This window comes from Caenorhabditis briggsae (genome assembly GCF_000004555.2).
Source record: "Caenorhabditis briggsae complete genome, chrV, whole genome shotgun sequence".
Classification (NCBI taxonomy): domain Eukaryota; kingdom Metazoa; phylum Nematoda; class Chromadorea; order Rhabditida; family Rhabditidae; genus Caenorhabditis; species Caenorhabditis briggsae.
Genome location: NC_013488.2, coordinates 13,242,944 through 13,257,949, shown reverse-complemented (window position 1 = coordinate 13,257,949; position 15,006 = coordinate 13,242,944). Strand labels below are relative to the sequence as shown.

The window sequence follows — 15,006 nt, the reverse complement described above, 5'->3', positions numbered from 1 at the left end:
TCTAACAAGTAAGGAACTCATCCACCAAAAGATTAGGTTGCAGTCACATCCACGTCATTCCAGTCTACGGTAGATATCTTTCTTGACTCCGCCCATTTTCCTATAAAAGCAAAATTGTTCGACTTGTAGACTATAGACTAGAATTGTTTTTTCTCAGAATTATTTTCATAGATTTCGGAATATAAAACCGATTTATAGTCGACTCCATTCATCTCAATTTCTGAGTATCTACATATTTGCAATTTTCTCGTTTTTTTTTGGAATTCCGTAAACACTCTGATAGAACGCCCCTCTCCAAACCGTCAACTTTGAGCCCAATTATCTCGATTCCTGTAAAATATATCGAAAATTTGTCAACTGATAAAATACAGGTAATGTTATGGAAACAAATGAATCAGTTGACAGATTTTTGATGTTTTTCACAGGTACCAAGATAATTAAGGTGGCGTTCTGTTAGAGTGTTTACGGACGGTAACTTGAATTTGATTTATTTTTTAAAGGTGGGGGGAAATAAAAAAATAAATTTCTCGAAATTCCGTTTTTATACGGCCCTCGTGGAGTTGAACTTGTGGGGGCGAGGATTGAGGGTGCGGTGCCGCTACCGACTGAGCTACGCGGGAAAAGAAAAAGCGGCATCCAGATTGCATACATAAAGGCGCGGAAGACAGCTGTACGCAGAGTGACATTAAGCGTTGTACACTGTCTCGGTAGAATACATACTCTGGCCCCGAAAATCCCCCGTAAAATCTCCTGTCCCCCCACCTTTAAAAAAACATTTCAGATGCAAATCCCATTTGTAACCTACTTTGCCGAATACCTCGGATTCTTCATTGCGTTCTTCGCGAATCTCACTCTTATCCACCTCATTCTGACAAGGACCAAAAACAACTTTGGCTCATACAAATATCTGATGCTTTGGTTTGCATGTTTCTCGCTTTGGTATTCTATAATTGATATTCTAACTCAACCAGCAATGCACTCATATCTCAACAGCTACATTGTATTTTGTGCCAGCTGGTTCAAATATGATCCTGTCTTGGCCCCAATCATTATCAGTAAGGATCTCATCGAATACTGTGAAACCTGTAAAAATAACCCCCCCCCCCCCACTTTCTACACTCAATCTTGGTTTCTATGATAGATATCAAAAATATGTCAACAAACTAAATTTTGTGATATTATGATAAACTGTTCATCAGTTGACAAGTTTTTCAGAATCTATAACAGGACCCGGGATAAATTGACTCAAAGTTAATAGTTAAGGGGCCCTTCTATTACATGTTTCACGGTGTATACAAGAAAAAATAATCAGCCAGCTACTGCACCTCCTATGGCTTAACCCTTGTCCTCCTTGCTATTCATTTCATCTACCGGTACATCGCAATGATCCGTCCGAATCAGATCCACTGGTTCAAGTATCCACATGCTCTCATCTGGCCAATCATTTTTTCAGTGGTTGCTGTATTCTGGTGGTGTAATGTCTATTTCTTGTTGAGTAGTAATCCAACATTTGACGCATATTTGAATGAAACCATCTATGAAAACTATGAAGAACGGATTGAACGACTCTCCTATATTGGACCTTTGTATTTTGTAAGAATTTTCATGATCTGATATACGAAGATTGCTGAAAATTCAGATTGTTGGAGAGCAAGGAGATATTCAAATTCAATGGAAAAGTTGTCTCGGAATGATCAACGTCTACTGTATTGCGATGAGTTCCAAAATGTGACTTTTCAAGAAATGAATCTTCTCCAGATAACAACTCTTGTCACAATAATGTGTTTGGGCTACTCGGTTTATAAAAAGATGCAATCAGTTAACGACCTGGTGGCGGAGAAGACTCGAGCTCTTCAGAAACAACTGTTCCATGCACTCGTACTCCAGGTAGAATAGAATTCAAACGTTTTTTTGAACTCTAATGAACTTAGACAATAGTCCCAATCATCTTCATGTATTCTCCAACTACTGTACTCTTCATTTGCCCGATTATTGGTGTAGAATTGGGTGTGATCGCCAACATGACATCAATCTGTTTGGCTCTCTACCCCGCTTTAGATCCATTGGTGGTAATGTACTTTATCCGCGACTACCGTACCTATTTGATGAGTGAGTTGTTTTCGAATTAAAGTTCATTATACTTTTGATGCCTGTTCAGAAAAGCTCAACTTGACGAGAAGTGTCTCAACAACGACCAGAAACACATCAATCACAAAACACGATACGGGCATTATTTGAGACCTAATTGCCCCTGATAAATTACCCGATCTCCCGACTTCCACCTACGCCAGATGCACTTTTTATCCTTAACGAAACTTCACAGAATTTCCCAGACTTCGATAAACTGTTTCTACTTTTTTCTGCAAACATTAAGCCACAAAAAAGAGGAAGCCGTACAGAAAAATGTTGCGATTTTTTTCATGAAAGTGCAATTTTCTCAATAAACAAAAGATTCGATTGCTCGTCGCTTTCAAAGAAAAAACGTTCTTTGTTTGTTTTCTAACCCAACGCTTTTTTGCAACGATCAGTCTTTCTGGCATTCAGCCAGCGGGAGACGGTCCAGAGGTAGTACACTTTTGGTAGACACCACGCTTTATGTCCCTGTTTTATTCCTTCTCTCTTATGTCACTCTATGTGTCTGCGCTTCTAATGGTCCCGTCTATCTCTCTGATGACTACCCGTGTCTCGCGGAGAGGAATCGGTCTGTGTGCACCCAGAGAGAGCCATTACACTTCTCGGAATCGACTCCCCACCAGCTGGAAGGAAGGCAGGAAGGAAGGAAGACGAAGGAGCAGATGATGAAAAAGAACTACCTTTTTTCTTCGGCTTTTCGCCTACCCAGACGTCCCTTTTTTCTGTTTTTTTTTGCTTGTGGTCTGTTTTTTTCTTGGCGCTTAGTGTCCCGTACTTGTCAAGCGTTGAAAAGTAGAACAACTGAGTTATATTATTCTTGTCCGGCCGAAATTTTTTTTGAAGGCGCATTGTCGGTCCGGTAGCGAAAACAACTACGGTTTTTCGAACGATACCGTATCTCGAAATTAGTTTATTTTTGCCTATTTCCTTCATATTTTTGCTCGTTTTCGTCAAAATTCTTCAGAATCTCATGAATAATCAGCTTAATTTCCTTATAAAGTATTACTCTTGTCCGAAATCAATGTACGTTGCGGCCGAGAAAACAACGGTGGGCGAAGCTTAGCTCCCACAGAGAGAACCTTATTGTATTTTTCAAATTATTGCACGCGCCTTTAATACAGTACCTCAACATTTATCGAATTTTCTTAAATTTCTCTCATTTTTTCGCTTGTTTCTGTCTAATTTTGTGTAATTCTTATAAATCTTCAATTTATTTTTTTATAAAATAGAAAAAAAACAGCCAAATAGGGCCCAATATAAAAAACGTCCGAGGTACTGTATTTAAAGGCGCATGCATCAATTTGTTTTTTCGCTGTGCGACCGACGATGCGATTTTGAGTAAATTTTCGGCCGCAACGTGCATTGATTTCGGACGAGAGTAATAGAAAAACTACCTAAAACGGGTCAAAATAAAACAGTTCCAAAGTACTGTATTAAAGGAGCACGAATTTATTTGTAAAAATCGTAGCCGTTTCTTCTTCAGGACCGGCTATGCGCCCTAAACGAATTTTTGGCCACAAGTTTTATCGCTGTCGTACAAGAATAATAGTTCTGATTTGGTGATTTTCAGTAAAGTTTCTGCCAAGTTTTGTAGTTTTGGTTTGTGCGGATTTTTTTCGTCGTACACAAAATTCAGCGAGCCATACCGTAAGACTTCTTAAAGGGGCAACCTTAGAATCGCAACTTCGCTGTGTAACAATATCAGAATTCAATCGTTGCGCCTTTGAAGAAATGTTACCGGTACCATAAATTATTGATTTCGAGATTTTGTTGTGCTTTTTCGGAAAAATATCATCTTTTTTATGTTTCAAATCAATTCTAAAATCATAATAGGTTGTTTTGGATGTTTTTTTACTTGAAAATTAGGTTTTCATTCGGCTAATTTTTTCGTTTTTAGTTGTAAATTTGAGCTTTTTTTCTCCTAGAAGTCCGTCTATAAAATAGCTGGTCTATAAATCTTCCGTCTACCGTCCTTGAAAGTTCAATGTGTTCTCTGGTACCAAAATTACTATCAAAAAGGAATCGGAGGAATCTCAACTTATCAGTATACCAAGGTTATCCGTACGCGCGATTGCCCTTGTATCAAATTAAACTTCTCAATCGTGATGATTTTGAACAATTCAATCTCATCAGCTGTCAAATAGTCGGATTTTTTATTCGAGCCGCTTGGCAAAATGCGCGGATAAACAGCACAAAAACATCCGTTTTCTCTTCCTAAATCTTCTTTTTGCCCCTCATCGTTCCATCAATCTTGTAGTATCAGTTCGTTTAGTTGCTTCCGCTTGCCTCTTATTCTCACATCTTTCTTTTCGCACTTTTGAAAGTTATGAAGATTTTCTTGCGTCTTGTCTCGTCATATCTCTCATCTTTTTCTCTCTAGTGCTCATATTTCGTCACTTTGGGTGGCCGCCGTTCTCAATGCCCTTTTCAACCATCCCATGAAGGTTTTTTTATTACCTCTCATCTCCCCTATTCGACCTTTTTCCGAAATTCATTCTCATTCACGCATCACCTTTTTGCAGACAGTCACAATGGACGAAAAAGAAGAAAAAGTGTCTCTGAGTCAGATCAAACTGAAACCCCGTATCTCCCTTTTCAATGGCTGCACAATCATCATCGGTGTCATCATCGGATCCGGAATCTTCGTCTCCCCGAAAGGAGTTCTTCTGGAGGCTGGAAGTGCTGGAATGTCGCTTCTTATCTGGTTGTTAAGTGGAGCTTTCGCTATGGTTGGAGCCATCTGTTATTCGGAGCTTGGAACGTTAATCCCAAAGTCTGGAGGAGATTATGCTTATATTTATGAGGTAAACAAATAAAATGAAATGAAAAAAAAATGAAATGGTAAAATGAGGTAAAAAAACAAATGCAATTTTTATTCCTAAAACTATTTCAGGCTTTTGGACCACTACCTTCATTCATGTTCCTCTGGGCCGCTCTGGTTATCATTAATCCAACTTCCCTCGCAATCATCGCTATCACTTGTGCAACATACGCTTTGCAACCATTCTTCTCTTGCCCAGTTCCTGAGACGGTTATCAATCTTTTCGCTGGATGCATCATCGCCGTTCTCACTTTCATTAACTGCTGGGATGTTCGAATGGCCACGAGAACCAATGATTTCTTCACCATCACAAAACTGTTGGCTCTTTCCATGATCGTTGTTCTTGGAGGTTACTGGTTGTCTTTGGGACAAATCGACAATCTTACTACGCCTGATGTTACTGAAGGTACCCAGACAAAAGTGGCGGCGATTGCCATGGCATTCTATTCTGGAGTTTTCTCATTCTCCGGATTCTCCTATCTCAACTTTGTCACTGAGGAACTCAAAAATCCATTCAAAAACTTGCCACGAGCCATCTACATTTCAATCCCAATCGTCACAATTGTGTATATGCTCGTCAACATTGCTTATTTTGCAGTTCTCACTGTCGATGAGGTGTGTCCTGATTAAAATTTAAATAAAAACCCTTCAAATGGAATTTCAGATCCTCGACTCTGAAGCAGTTGCCATCACATTTGCCGACAAGATTATGGGCTCTTTTGGAAGTAAAATCCTCATGCCACTGTTTGTTTCGTTTTCCTGCGTGGGATCACTCAATGGAATCCTAATCACATGTTCCCGAATGTTTTTCTCTGGTGCTCGAAACAATCAGCTGCCCGAACTGTTCGCGATGATCTCGATCAAGCAATTAACCCCAATTCCATCACTAATTTTCCTTGGAGGAACTTCAATTATCATGCTTTTCATTGGAAATGTTTTTAAACTGATCAACTATCTCTCATTTGCCGAATCACTTGTTGTGTTTGCTTCAGTTGCTGGACTTTTGAAATTGAGATTCACGATGCCAGAAGACGTTCTTCGTAGCCGCCCCATCAAAATCAGCCTCTTCTGGCCCATCATATTCTTCTTGATGTGTCTTTTCTTGTTGATTCTTCCATTCTTCCACAGTGATCCATGGGAACTTGTCTATGGAGTATTCCTCGTTCTATCCGGAATCCCTATCTATGCTCTCTTTGTCTATAACAAATGGCGGCCCGGATTCATACAATCAGTGTGGATAGGTTTCACTCATTTCGTACAGAAACTGTTCTATTGTGTCCCTGAACTTTCTTCTTCTTGAAATTTCATTATCTGTGTTTTTTATATCTCTCCACCCTGTGACTCTTTCCCGTTGTTCGTTTTTGGTTTTTTCACAACGTGCATTATCTTGTTTTTGTTTCCTTTTTGCTTTTTTTTTGCTTTTCCACTGCTCCCAGATCTTTCTGCGCTTCCGTTCCAATACGGACATATCCCACAACTGACAAAGGCTCATTTTTGCTGTTTTATTCTCCCCCATATCTCATTTGCCTCATCATCCCTATTAAGCCAGTTTCAAATTTTAGCGCTTGATAACTTATTATTCTCAACGAGAAATAAAAATGTTGTTCTAGTAACAAGGAAGAAACTCTGTCGTCTCCACTCTCTCGCACATGCCAATTGAGCGCAATTGCTTATTTAGGCTCTGTGTACTCCTCGTGGACAACAAAAAGAAGTTTTATGCATTTTAAAGATTTTTTCGGCTGTTTTCTCAAATTTTCTTGAAATCGAAACGAGACATAATTTTAATATTCTATTCTGTTTTCTTTTTCTCAATAAGGCACGCGGTCGGTTTCACTATTACAAAAAACTGATAGTTTTGTCATATGACTGATAAAGAAGTAAGCTATTTATTTGATTCGATCATAGATGATTTTTTTTCTCTTTTCTTCTTTGAAAAAAATGTGTTAGAGTGCATCAGACATATTAAATACCATTTGTTCTTTTGCTCAGAGAATTATCTTTCAAGTGTCAAATGTCAATCAGGAGCAACATGTTGCTGCTGTTAGTTTTTTTTTTGAAAATCACACCCCCATTCTTCCAATCTTAAAGGGTGATTTATCTTTGTTGAAGCATGTGTTTGGCCCTTCTCGTAGGGGGGTGTGGTCCAAAATTCCCAGCAGGCAGACACTATTATCAGTGAGAGCCGCTCCCCTGTGCACAGCTGGGCACACACAATTCGCTAATATGTTCTTCAAACGATTCGCTACTAGTTCTCGGAAAACTTCGACTAATTCAAACTCTGACGCATCATCCACATCTTCAGAATCCACATCACTGCCAATTCTCAACGGAGGGAAGAAAACTGGCGAACCTACGCGAAAAGGGACTGTCCACCGACAAAGTGGCAAGAAAGGTTTGTAGGAAATTTTCGTCTGATTCTCATTAATCTTTGAATCTGTCAAAAATGTGCCAAATTTTAATTGTGAGAGATACGGTATTGAAGGCGCATGCACTTTAAAACACGTTTTTTCGCTGATGGACTGATGATGCGCTTTTAAACTGCGTCGTCAGACTACTGTAATTTCTGCGTGAACTTCTCCTAGATTTACCGCCGATCAGTCAACACACCGCAGCTTCCACGACCGCCTAGAACACTCATCATAGTCTTCCGAAATTTCAGCACGACGAAAGATGATGGAAAATCCCTATGTGTGCAGTCTGGAGCTAGACGAACTATCGGCAGACGATTCCATCATCGACTATTCGGTGTTCAGTGATGACTCGTTTCTTCTCATTTTGCTGCTCACTTCGACAGGAGACGTTCAAGCTTATCTGGAGACGAGTCGAGATACAAAACCGCGAAAAAATGTTGTGAACATCAAAACGACGTGCTCAATTAGTGTCAATCCGGTGACGGTGTGCATTGGTGAGTGCTGCTGATGACAGACAAACAAAAACACTATGAAATTCGATATTTTCGAACTTCCGAAAAAATATCTGTTCCGTGTGCCATCACAGGGATCACCTCTTTCTTCTTTAAAAATTGACTCTCTACAGGGAGCAAGCTGCATTCGTTATCTTTGGCCTTGGCGATGGGAATCTTCTCGTAACTCCAATTAGGATTTTAATTGTAAGTTTGTTTTTTATTTCGAAATCCATGTCAAGATCAAAATTCTCTACATGTGTCATTTGTTCAAAAACAGAGACAACAAGCAAAAAAGTTAGTGTCATGTGTTCCGCGTTCCCACAACGAATCCTTCCAGACACTTCTTTCTGGAAGAACCAACATTACTTTGATATATTAGCTCTCATAATGACACTGAAAATCTATGTGTTTTTCTAAAAACTTTTGATTCCAGGATGTGACGTGGGGCGGTTCGTCATGGGCGACAAATACTGTCATCGATCTGGGTCTACCATCTGTGGATCCGTGTTTGGCCACGCCCACCTGCACCAAGTGCTTCATCTCCAATTTTCCGCCTTGCACGATGGCTGTGGTTGCGAATAAAGTGAGTTTTATGTGTGATGGGATAGAATGAGCTCATCACTTTTCTCGCACCCAATCATTATCAATGCGATGTTCAAATGAGAGGAAAGAAGATATCTAGTGTTGTGATTTGCGGCATTCGAACGATGGAATGTTATCTTGTACGCTCTCTGGCGGCGCCATGAACATTTTCAACAGAAGAAAAGATAACAGCTGACAGCTCACACTTTACTAATAGTTTAATACCACGAAAACACTGACAAAGCGGTACAAAAACAAAGAAATGCTAACGAGACAACTGAAACAGGGAAAGGAATTCCGGATTTTCCGAAGCTTGTGTTCGAAATTAGAAAACTTTTGGACTACGGTATGTCAAAGGCGCACATGAAGAGTTAGTTAGCTTCCAGGTCTCGATTCTGAAAAAAAAACCATTCCGAACATCCCTGCAAACATGACATCTTGTAGATACAAAAATAAATCTTTATTACAGGCAGGAAACATCCTTCTCGTGGACTTGCACCTCAGGAAATGTGTCTCAGAGTTGAAAGCACCAGAAAGCTTGCACCAGATTGACATACTTCTTGATGAGAACTCCATCGAACTCTTAGTCACGGGGTTTACCGGAGCACAATGGTTGATTCCGATCGAGAGAGGAGGGAAAGGGTTTCGAGAAGTGTTGACAACATGCGTACCATCAGATCTTAGTGTGGTAAGTTATGTTTGAGAATTTCTAATTAATCACTAGTAGTTTGGAGTTGGATCCTAGTTTCAAACCTCTAGAATTAACCCATTCAGGTTTTTGGCGAGATGGAGTGCTCTGTTCTTTGGCAGGTTTGTTCCCCCCTTCGCAGCTGCCTCTCATGCCAAATCGTCATGTTAAATTCTTGTGTGCTTATCTGTAAATTACCGTAAAACCTGTAATAGAAGGGTTCCCTAACTTTCAACTTTGGACCAATTTATCTCGGTTCCAGTCAAAGATATTGAAAAATTGTCAACTAATAAATTGTTTATCATAATATCAAAAACATTTTGTCAATTGAAATAATTTTGTTATCTTTGACAGTAACCGAGATAAGTGAGCTCAAACATGACAGTGTCGGGGCCCTTTTATTAAAGGTTTTAGGGTATGTGAATCCGCTTATATACTAACCAGGATTATGGCTGAAAATATGCATGAAAATCAATATTTATCTCATTCAATTGTTTCAAAGTTTCAGCTAGAACCAGCCACGATGCAGTTCTTCGCAGCCGACACTTGTGGCGTTATTGCCTTGGATACTGCTGATTCGATAGTCGAAGTCTACAACACGTTTCATTCGCTAGCCCATTCATCAAAAAGAACATATAAAGTCCCGCCGGAAACATGGATGGTTCATGCTGGGGACAACGTTCTTTTCACAGTTTCAAATGAGAATGAGATCAGGAGCGCTCTTCATTTTGGGGTAATTAGCTTTATAGGAATTTGTTTATATTTTCCAAAAACAATTTTCAGTTTATGTCAACACGACTGGAGTATTCGCTGGTACGATCTTCGACTAATTGGCGCCCGCTTGGAATCGTCGCGATGCCGTCTCGCCAGCACAAATTAGCTGGAATATTTGTTGTGAATGAGCGTGGTTTGGTTCGTGTTGAACAGTCGAATGCCTTGTGAGTCTCTTTCTTCTTAATACTAGTTACAACACTTATCAAAAATCAACAAGATTCATGAGGAGGCCCCAGAAATTCCCTTGGGAAATTTGTATGCCTAAAAAAAGTTCTATATATCAAAGTTGACTCGTCTATTCTGCCGACTATGTAACGGATAATGTGTTCTGTCCTCTCTGTTTTTCATACTACCCCCATCATCTCCGAAACTAAATCCGGTGAAGCGTAAGCGCGATGATGGGTAACCGATTACCGCTCATCTTGGTATTTGCACAGTTGCAAAAAAGAGACTAGGACATCTGCCTCGTCGTCTGCTGTTTTCTTCGTTACTCTCCAAATTGTTTAGAAACATAGTCTTAGCATTTTTCTGTTATTGTCTCTTGTGTCTATAAAATTCAGAAAATTCTTTGAGCCCCACTCAAGTTTCATGATGATTTTTGGTGACCTGAAGAGCAGGGACCTCCTTCCCCTCCCGCCGATTGACTTATTTCTTCTTTTCCTCTCTTTCAATCACATACTACCTCATAGTAAGAGATATACTCTTTCCAAATGTTTACTGGTAAAACCAAGAAGTTCTGGGTCTAGGATTAACGTTTAGATTCAAAAGTTTGGAATATTCTAAAAACACTAGACTGCCTAAATCTGACCTGATACTATTTTCAATGTGTGATATGTTAGAAGAACCATTCGATATCGGGGAGAAAACGAAAAACGATGAGACCTAGAAACAGCTGTGTTCGACCGCCTTTTCTCTCGCTTTCTTCCTGCTTTCTCCTCTGCTCCTCTTCAGTGTGGATTGTGAGAAGAGACGCAATCATTCCCATCCTTTGACAGAGATAGAGAAAGAGCCCAAATTTCGGTTCAGCTTGTCTAAAGTTTGATTTTGATTGTGTGTGATGGTGCCTGATTCCCTCAAATTCATTTTTGAGCTAGTCCGTCTTTCTGATTATATTCAGATGTCTTTCTTTCCGAACCCATAACTTTTGTTTTATATCTCTGTTCCCACCTTTCTTCTTCTCACTTCATCCCCAGTGTCACTCATCGTTTTCATAAAATTATTAGCCGCGGCGGCGGTCCAGCTGCAATTCGTTTGCTGGGAATCCATTAAACACTTTTTCTTCCAGAAGCCTCATAAAGATCGTATCCGAGTTCTTCTTCCGACTCTCCCCCCTTCAGCTTACTTCGAAGTCGGTGGCTCAGGTCGCAAATGCGTGCAGAATTGATACAGCCGAATTTCAATCCGCACTGATTCCGAATCTGTTGGGCGCCAGGAAGAATCGCCTTCTGACGAACAAGGAGTTGGCACAGATCTACGCGATTTCAAAGTGCATCAATGTGAGTTTATCTCTAAACTGATGTAATAAATCTAGTTCTATTCCAGCTATCAATGTCGGACCTGCTTAAAGCGTTCGAGAATGAATCGATTGGTGAACAACTGCTTCCCGAGGTAACTTTTCCAGCATCACCACCATCTGGTTGCTCTTTTCATCTATCTCTCATTCCCCACTCTTTTCATCACCTCTACCAAAAAACAAATGATTGATTCTTTGGCGTTTCAGGTGTTGAACACAATTCAAACTAATCCATCGAAGCATGACAATCTGATGCAACGAGTCGTTGAGATGTTTGTGAAACGAGCGATTTCGGCAGAAGGGAATATGGAAAAGATTCGAGAGTACGATGCAGAGTTGTCGTAAGTTTTTAAAGAATTTAATTAATAAATTCAAAAATTATCCTTTCTTTTCAGAAACTTCTTAGCACGGCATGAGCATCTTCACAAAGGAGCAGTCGAATGTGCGAAAGTTAGAATGTGGAAATGCACGCAAACACTCGTGAGGAGGGATTCTCATGAAACGAACTCAATTACTGCTCCAACAGAAGTTCTGACTTACATCGTCAAAAATGGAATTCAGATTTGGAAAGCTCTGAATTCAACTGATCGCCTGCAAGTGATGTCCCTCGTGTGTAATCTGGATTGGTCAAAATTGGCAGACACGGATGGTGCCAGAGTATGTGCTCTTCTATCGGCATGGCAAAGAGATATAAGTCTCCCTTCGTACCATGAAATGTGTCTCCGAGTAGCCATCACCAATGCAGACCGTTTCCCTAGACCCTGCCAAATCCTCTCCTTGGTCTCGTCCGTTCACATTCTGGCTGAGAAGAAAATTATAAATCCATCTAACCTTCCCGATTTCCTTCCGCTTTCCGGTGGTAACAATTGTGGTGCAGCAATCGCAGAGGACGATCGACTTATGATTTGGGGAAATTTCACGAATGCGCAACAGAGAATGGAGATGCCACAAATCAATGCAAAAGCGAAAAGGTCAGACTCTGCGACGAATGGAACTCCAGCAGCACCACCACCAAAGCCAGAACAAGTAAGTGAATAATTCGCAGACCCTATTCACCTCGTCAATTTGGTTGAAATTTCAGCAGCTTCCTCGAGTACTCGAATATCCAGGTGGTCGGCCGAGAGCCATTGCCTGTGGAGCAGAACACATTCTTGTACTGTCTTCTTCTGGACAATTATCCGCTTGGGGAGGAAATAAGCACGGACAGTGTGGTGTTGGACATGCATTTAGACTTGCCAACCTGCAGCAAATCGATGGAGATTGGCCTTCAATTGAGAAAATTGCATGTGGCCAATTTCACTCTGCATTCATTTGCTCTGATGGATCTCTATGGACGTTTGGATGGGGGATCTGGGGACAACTCGGACAAGGCGGACGTTTCAACTCGAACATTCTTGTTCCAACTAAAGTAAACGGATTGATTTCGAAAGTAACACAAGTTGCATGTGGAAGAGCTCACACTATTGTGTTGACCGAGAACGGAAGAGTATTGGTCTGTGGATCTGGGAGCTACGGGCAAATGGGAGTGGATAAGGATATCAAAAAGTCGTTTTCTTTCACACCTCTTCCTCTCGGACCATTTCGTGTCAATTTTATTGCGACTCATTATTATCATTCCATTTGTGTCACTGATGAAAACAGGATATTCGAATGGGGGCGTAATCCACAAGAGCTAAAAATGCGAATGTTTGTTATGAAGAAGATTCGAAGTGCTCAATTGAAAAACACCGAAGATGCAAATTCACCTACTCCTACTCCCACTGTCAATGGAACTGCTCCACGTGTCAATCTCAATCTACCAGCTGAAATTCCAAGAGAAGACCTTGGTCTTCGAGAAGTCAAACATTTTTTGGACGGAAGTATTGTTAAGATAGCATGTGGTCTGTCCCATTCGGCATTGATAACCTCTGAAGGATCGTTGTACACATGGGGAAAAGGTCTTGATTATCAATTGGGTCACGGAAACAAGACTGAACGGATGGAACCTCATCAAGTCTTTGAACCGAATGAAGTGAAATGGACAAACGTATCCCTTGGTGAGATTTCTAAGATTTTGGCAATTTTCTAATCATAATTTTCGTTTCAGGTAACAATCATACCATTGGATCCACAGATGACGGATCGGTTTACGCGTGGGGGAAGAATGAGTTTGGGCAGTGTGGAGTTGTTACAAAGAAGAATGGAACAACATCCGATGCATCGAAGAAATTCTTCTTCCAAGCGAGAGATGGCCGTAGATTCATGCCAAATGTCGATGACAGTCAATTCGTACAGAAGCCTGGTTCCATTCCTGATGTTCGAGTCAGAACGTCGAAAAACAGTGAGTTGGAAGGTGTCGACAAGGAAGAGTTTGTGGATAGGCTGAAAGCATCGGATATCACCGTTGTTCAAGCTGTTTCAAAACATTTGTGCAATCCAATTGAATTGAAAATGAATGGGAGCAGTATCATTGAAGAAGAAAATGATAGTAGTACGGAGAAAGTGAAACAGGAAGTCTATAATAGAGAAGACGGACCACTCTGTACAACGACTGCGCTCGTTCATTTGATTGCTGGTGATGTTAAAAAAGCGATTCGAATGATTGAATGGTTGAAAAAAGACGGTGCAACAAGTAACAAATCTCTGCTAGCACTATCCTCTCTCGTTTGGGACGTCATGGCAAATCATGAAGACGTGCAATCTCGTGAAGCTCTGTCTGCTGCGTTCCGACATGTGCCGATGTCTGATTCTATGCGGAAAGGAAAGCAAATCGCTCAGCTGTGGCCGTCTGTATGGAATGATGAACGTGTTCAAAGTACACTCAGCATTGATGAAAAGATTGCGATGCTCGATTCGTTCACAACTGCCTCGAAACCTGTGAATTGTCCTACGGTAAGAATTTTTATGGAATCTCTGCTAATAATGATTTTTATTTGCTTCCAGATCCCCTCATCGTCTCTGGATGTATCTTCCAAAATTCGTGTATATGCTCAGTGTGCTCACGCGGAGCCTGCCGTCGTGGGCTCACCTCCTGAATGCTCAACTTGTCTGGATGAATGGACCGAAAAAGTTCGCCACACTCTTGGGGCATCACTGTAAAATAATAGCCATTTTATGTTTTTCGAATTTTTCTTGTTATAATTGTTTCGAATAGTGTGCCATTCGTATTTGAGATCATCTAGTCGATTATCGTGTTCTATGCTCTTTTTTATGTTTCTTTTTATCCACCTTTTGCCGGCGATTTTTCATCTTACGGGTTTCAAATTTCCTCCTCACACACCTCCTCTCTATCCCCATGATACCTAACTTCTTTCTATGCTCTTTTTGCACAAAAACCAGTGATCTACATGTTTACATCCAACCTACAGTATGCTCAATTCGTTAATCACTAATGCGCCTTATTTTCCCCTCCATACAGTTCTCGGTTTAAAACGCGGTTTAAATTTATGTATTTTTCTCTTTTGGTGACTAGAAACCTCATTTCCCTTTTTTCTGCCTACAATTGTAAATGACCGGTGTATGAAGAATAAAGTTTGGTGAGAGTATTTTATGTATTGCAAGACAAAAACTTTAGAAAGAGATGTCAATTGAAGTGCGAAAACAATAAAAGA

The 15,006-nt window shown here is 40.4% G+C and overlaps 3 protein-coding genes across 3 annotated transcripts; all 3 read left to right on the top strand.

Moving 5' to 3' along the window:
* Positions 1-781: 781 nt before the first annotated feature.
* Positions 782-2,238, top strand: Cbr-str-94 (the record flags this gene model as incomplete). Its single annotated transcript, XM_045237975.1, has 6 exons — positions 782-1,055; positions 1,313-1,593; positions 1,640-1,711; positions 1,759-1,887; positions 1,932-2,109; positions 2,159-2,238. The coding sequence occupies 6 exons, from the start codon at positions 782-784 to the stop codon at positions 2,236-2,238; spliced, it is 1,014 nt and encodes a 337-aa protein (XP_045096723.1).
* A 2,426-nt stretch (positions 2,239-4,664) lies between these two features.
* Cbr-aat-2 lies at positions 4,665-6,254 on the top strand (the record flags this gene model as incomplete). The annotated part of the gene is made up of 3 exons (XM_045237974.1): positions 4,665-4,937; positions 5,027-5,569; positions 5,619-6,254. The coding sequence occupies 3 exons, from the start codon at positions 4,665-4,667 to the stop codon at positions 6,252-6,254; spliced, it is 1,452 nt and encodes a 483-aa protein (XP_045096722.1).
* A 923-nt stretch (positions 6,255-7,177) lies between these two features.
* Positions 7,178-14,494, top strand: Cbr-glo-4 (the record flags this gene model as incomplete). The annotated part of the gene is made up of 14 exons (XM_002637466.2): positions 7,178-7,346; positions 7,614-7,863; positions 7,991-8,063; positions 8,293-8,442; positions 8,911-9,129; positions 9,638-9,862; positions 9,913-10,067; positions 11,189-11,399; positions 11,446-11,511; positions 11,624-11,757; positions 11,812-12,442; positions 12,498-13,452; positions 13,503-14,287; positions 14,339-14,494. The coding sequence occupies 14 exons, from the start codon at positions 7,178-7,180 to the stop codon at positions 14,492-14,494; spliced, it is 4,179 nt and encodes a 1,392-aa protein (XP_002637512.2).
* Between the last annotated feature and the right edge of the window lie 512 nt (positions 14,495-15,006).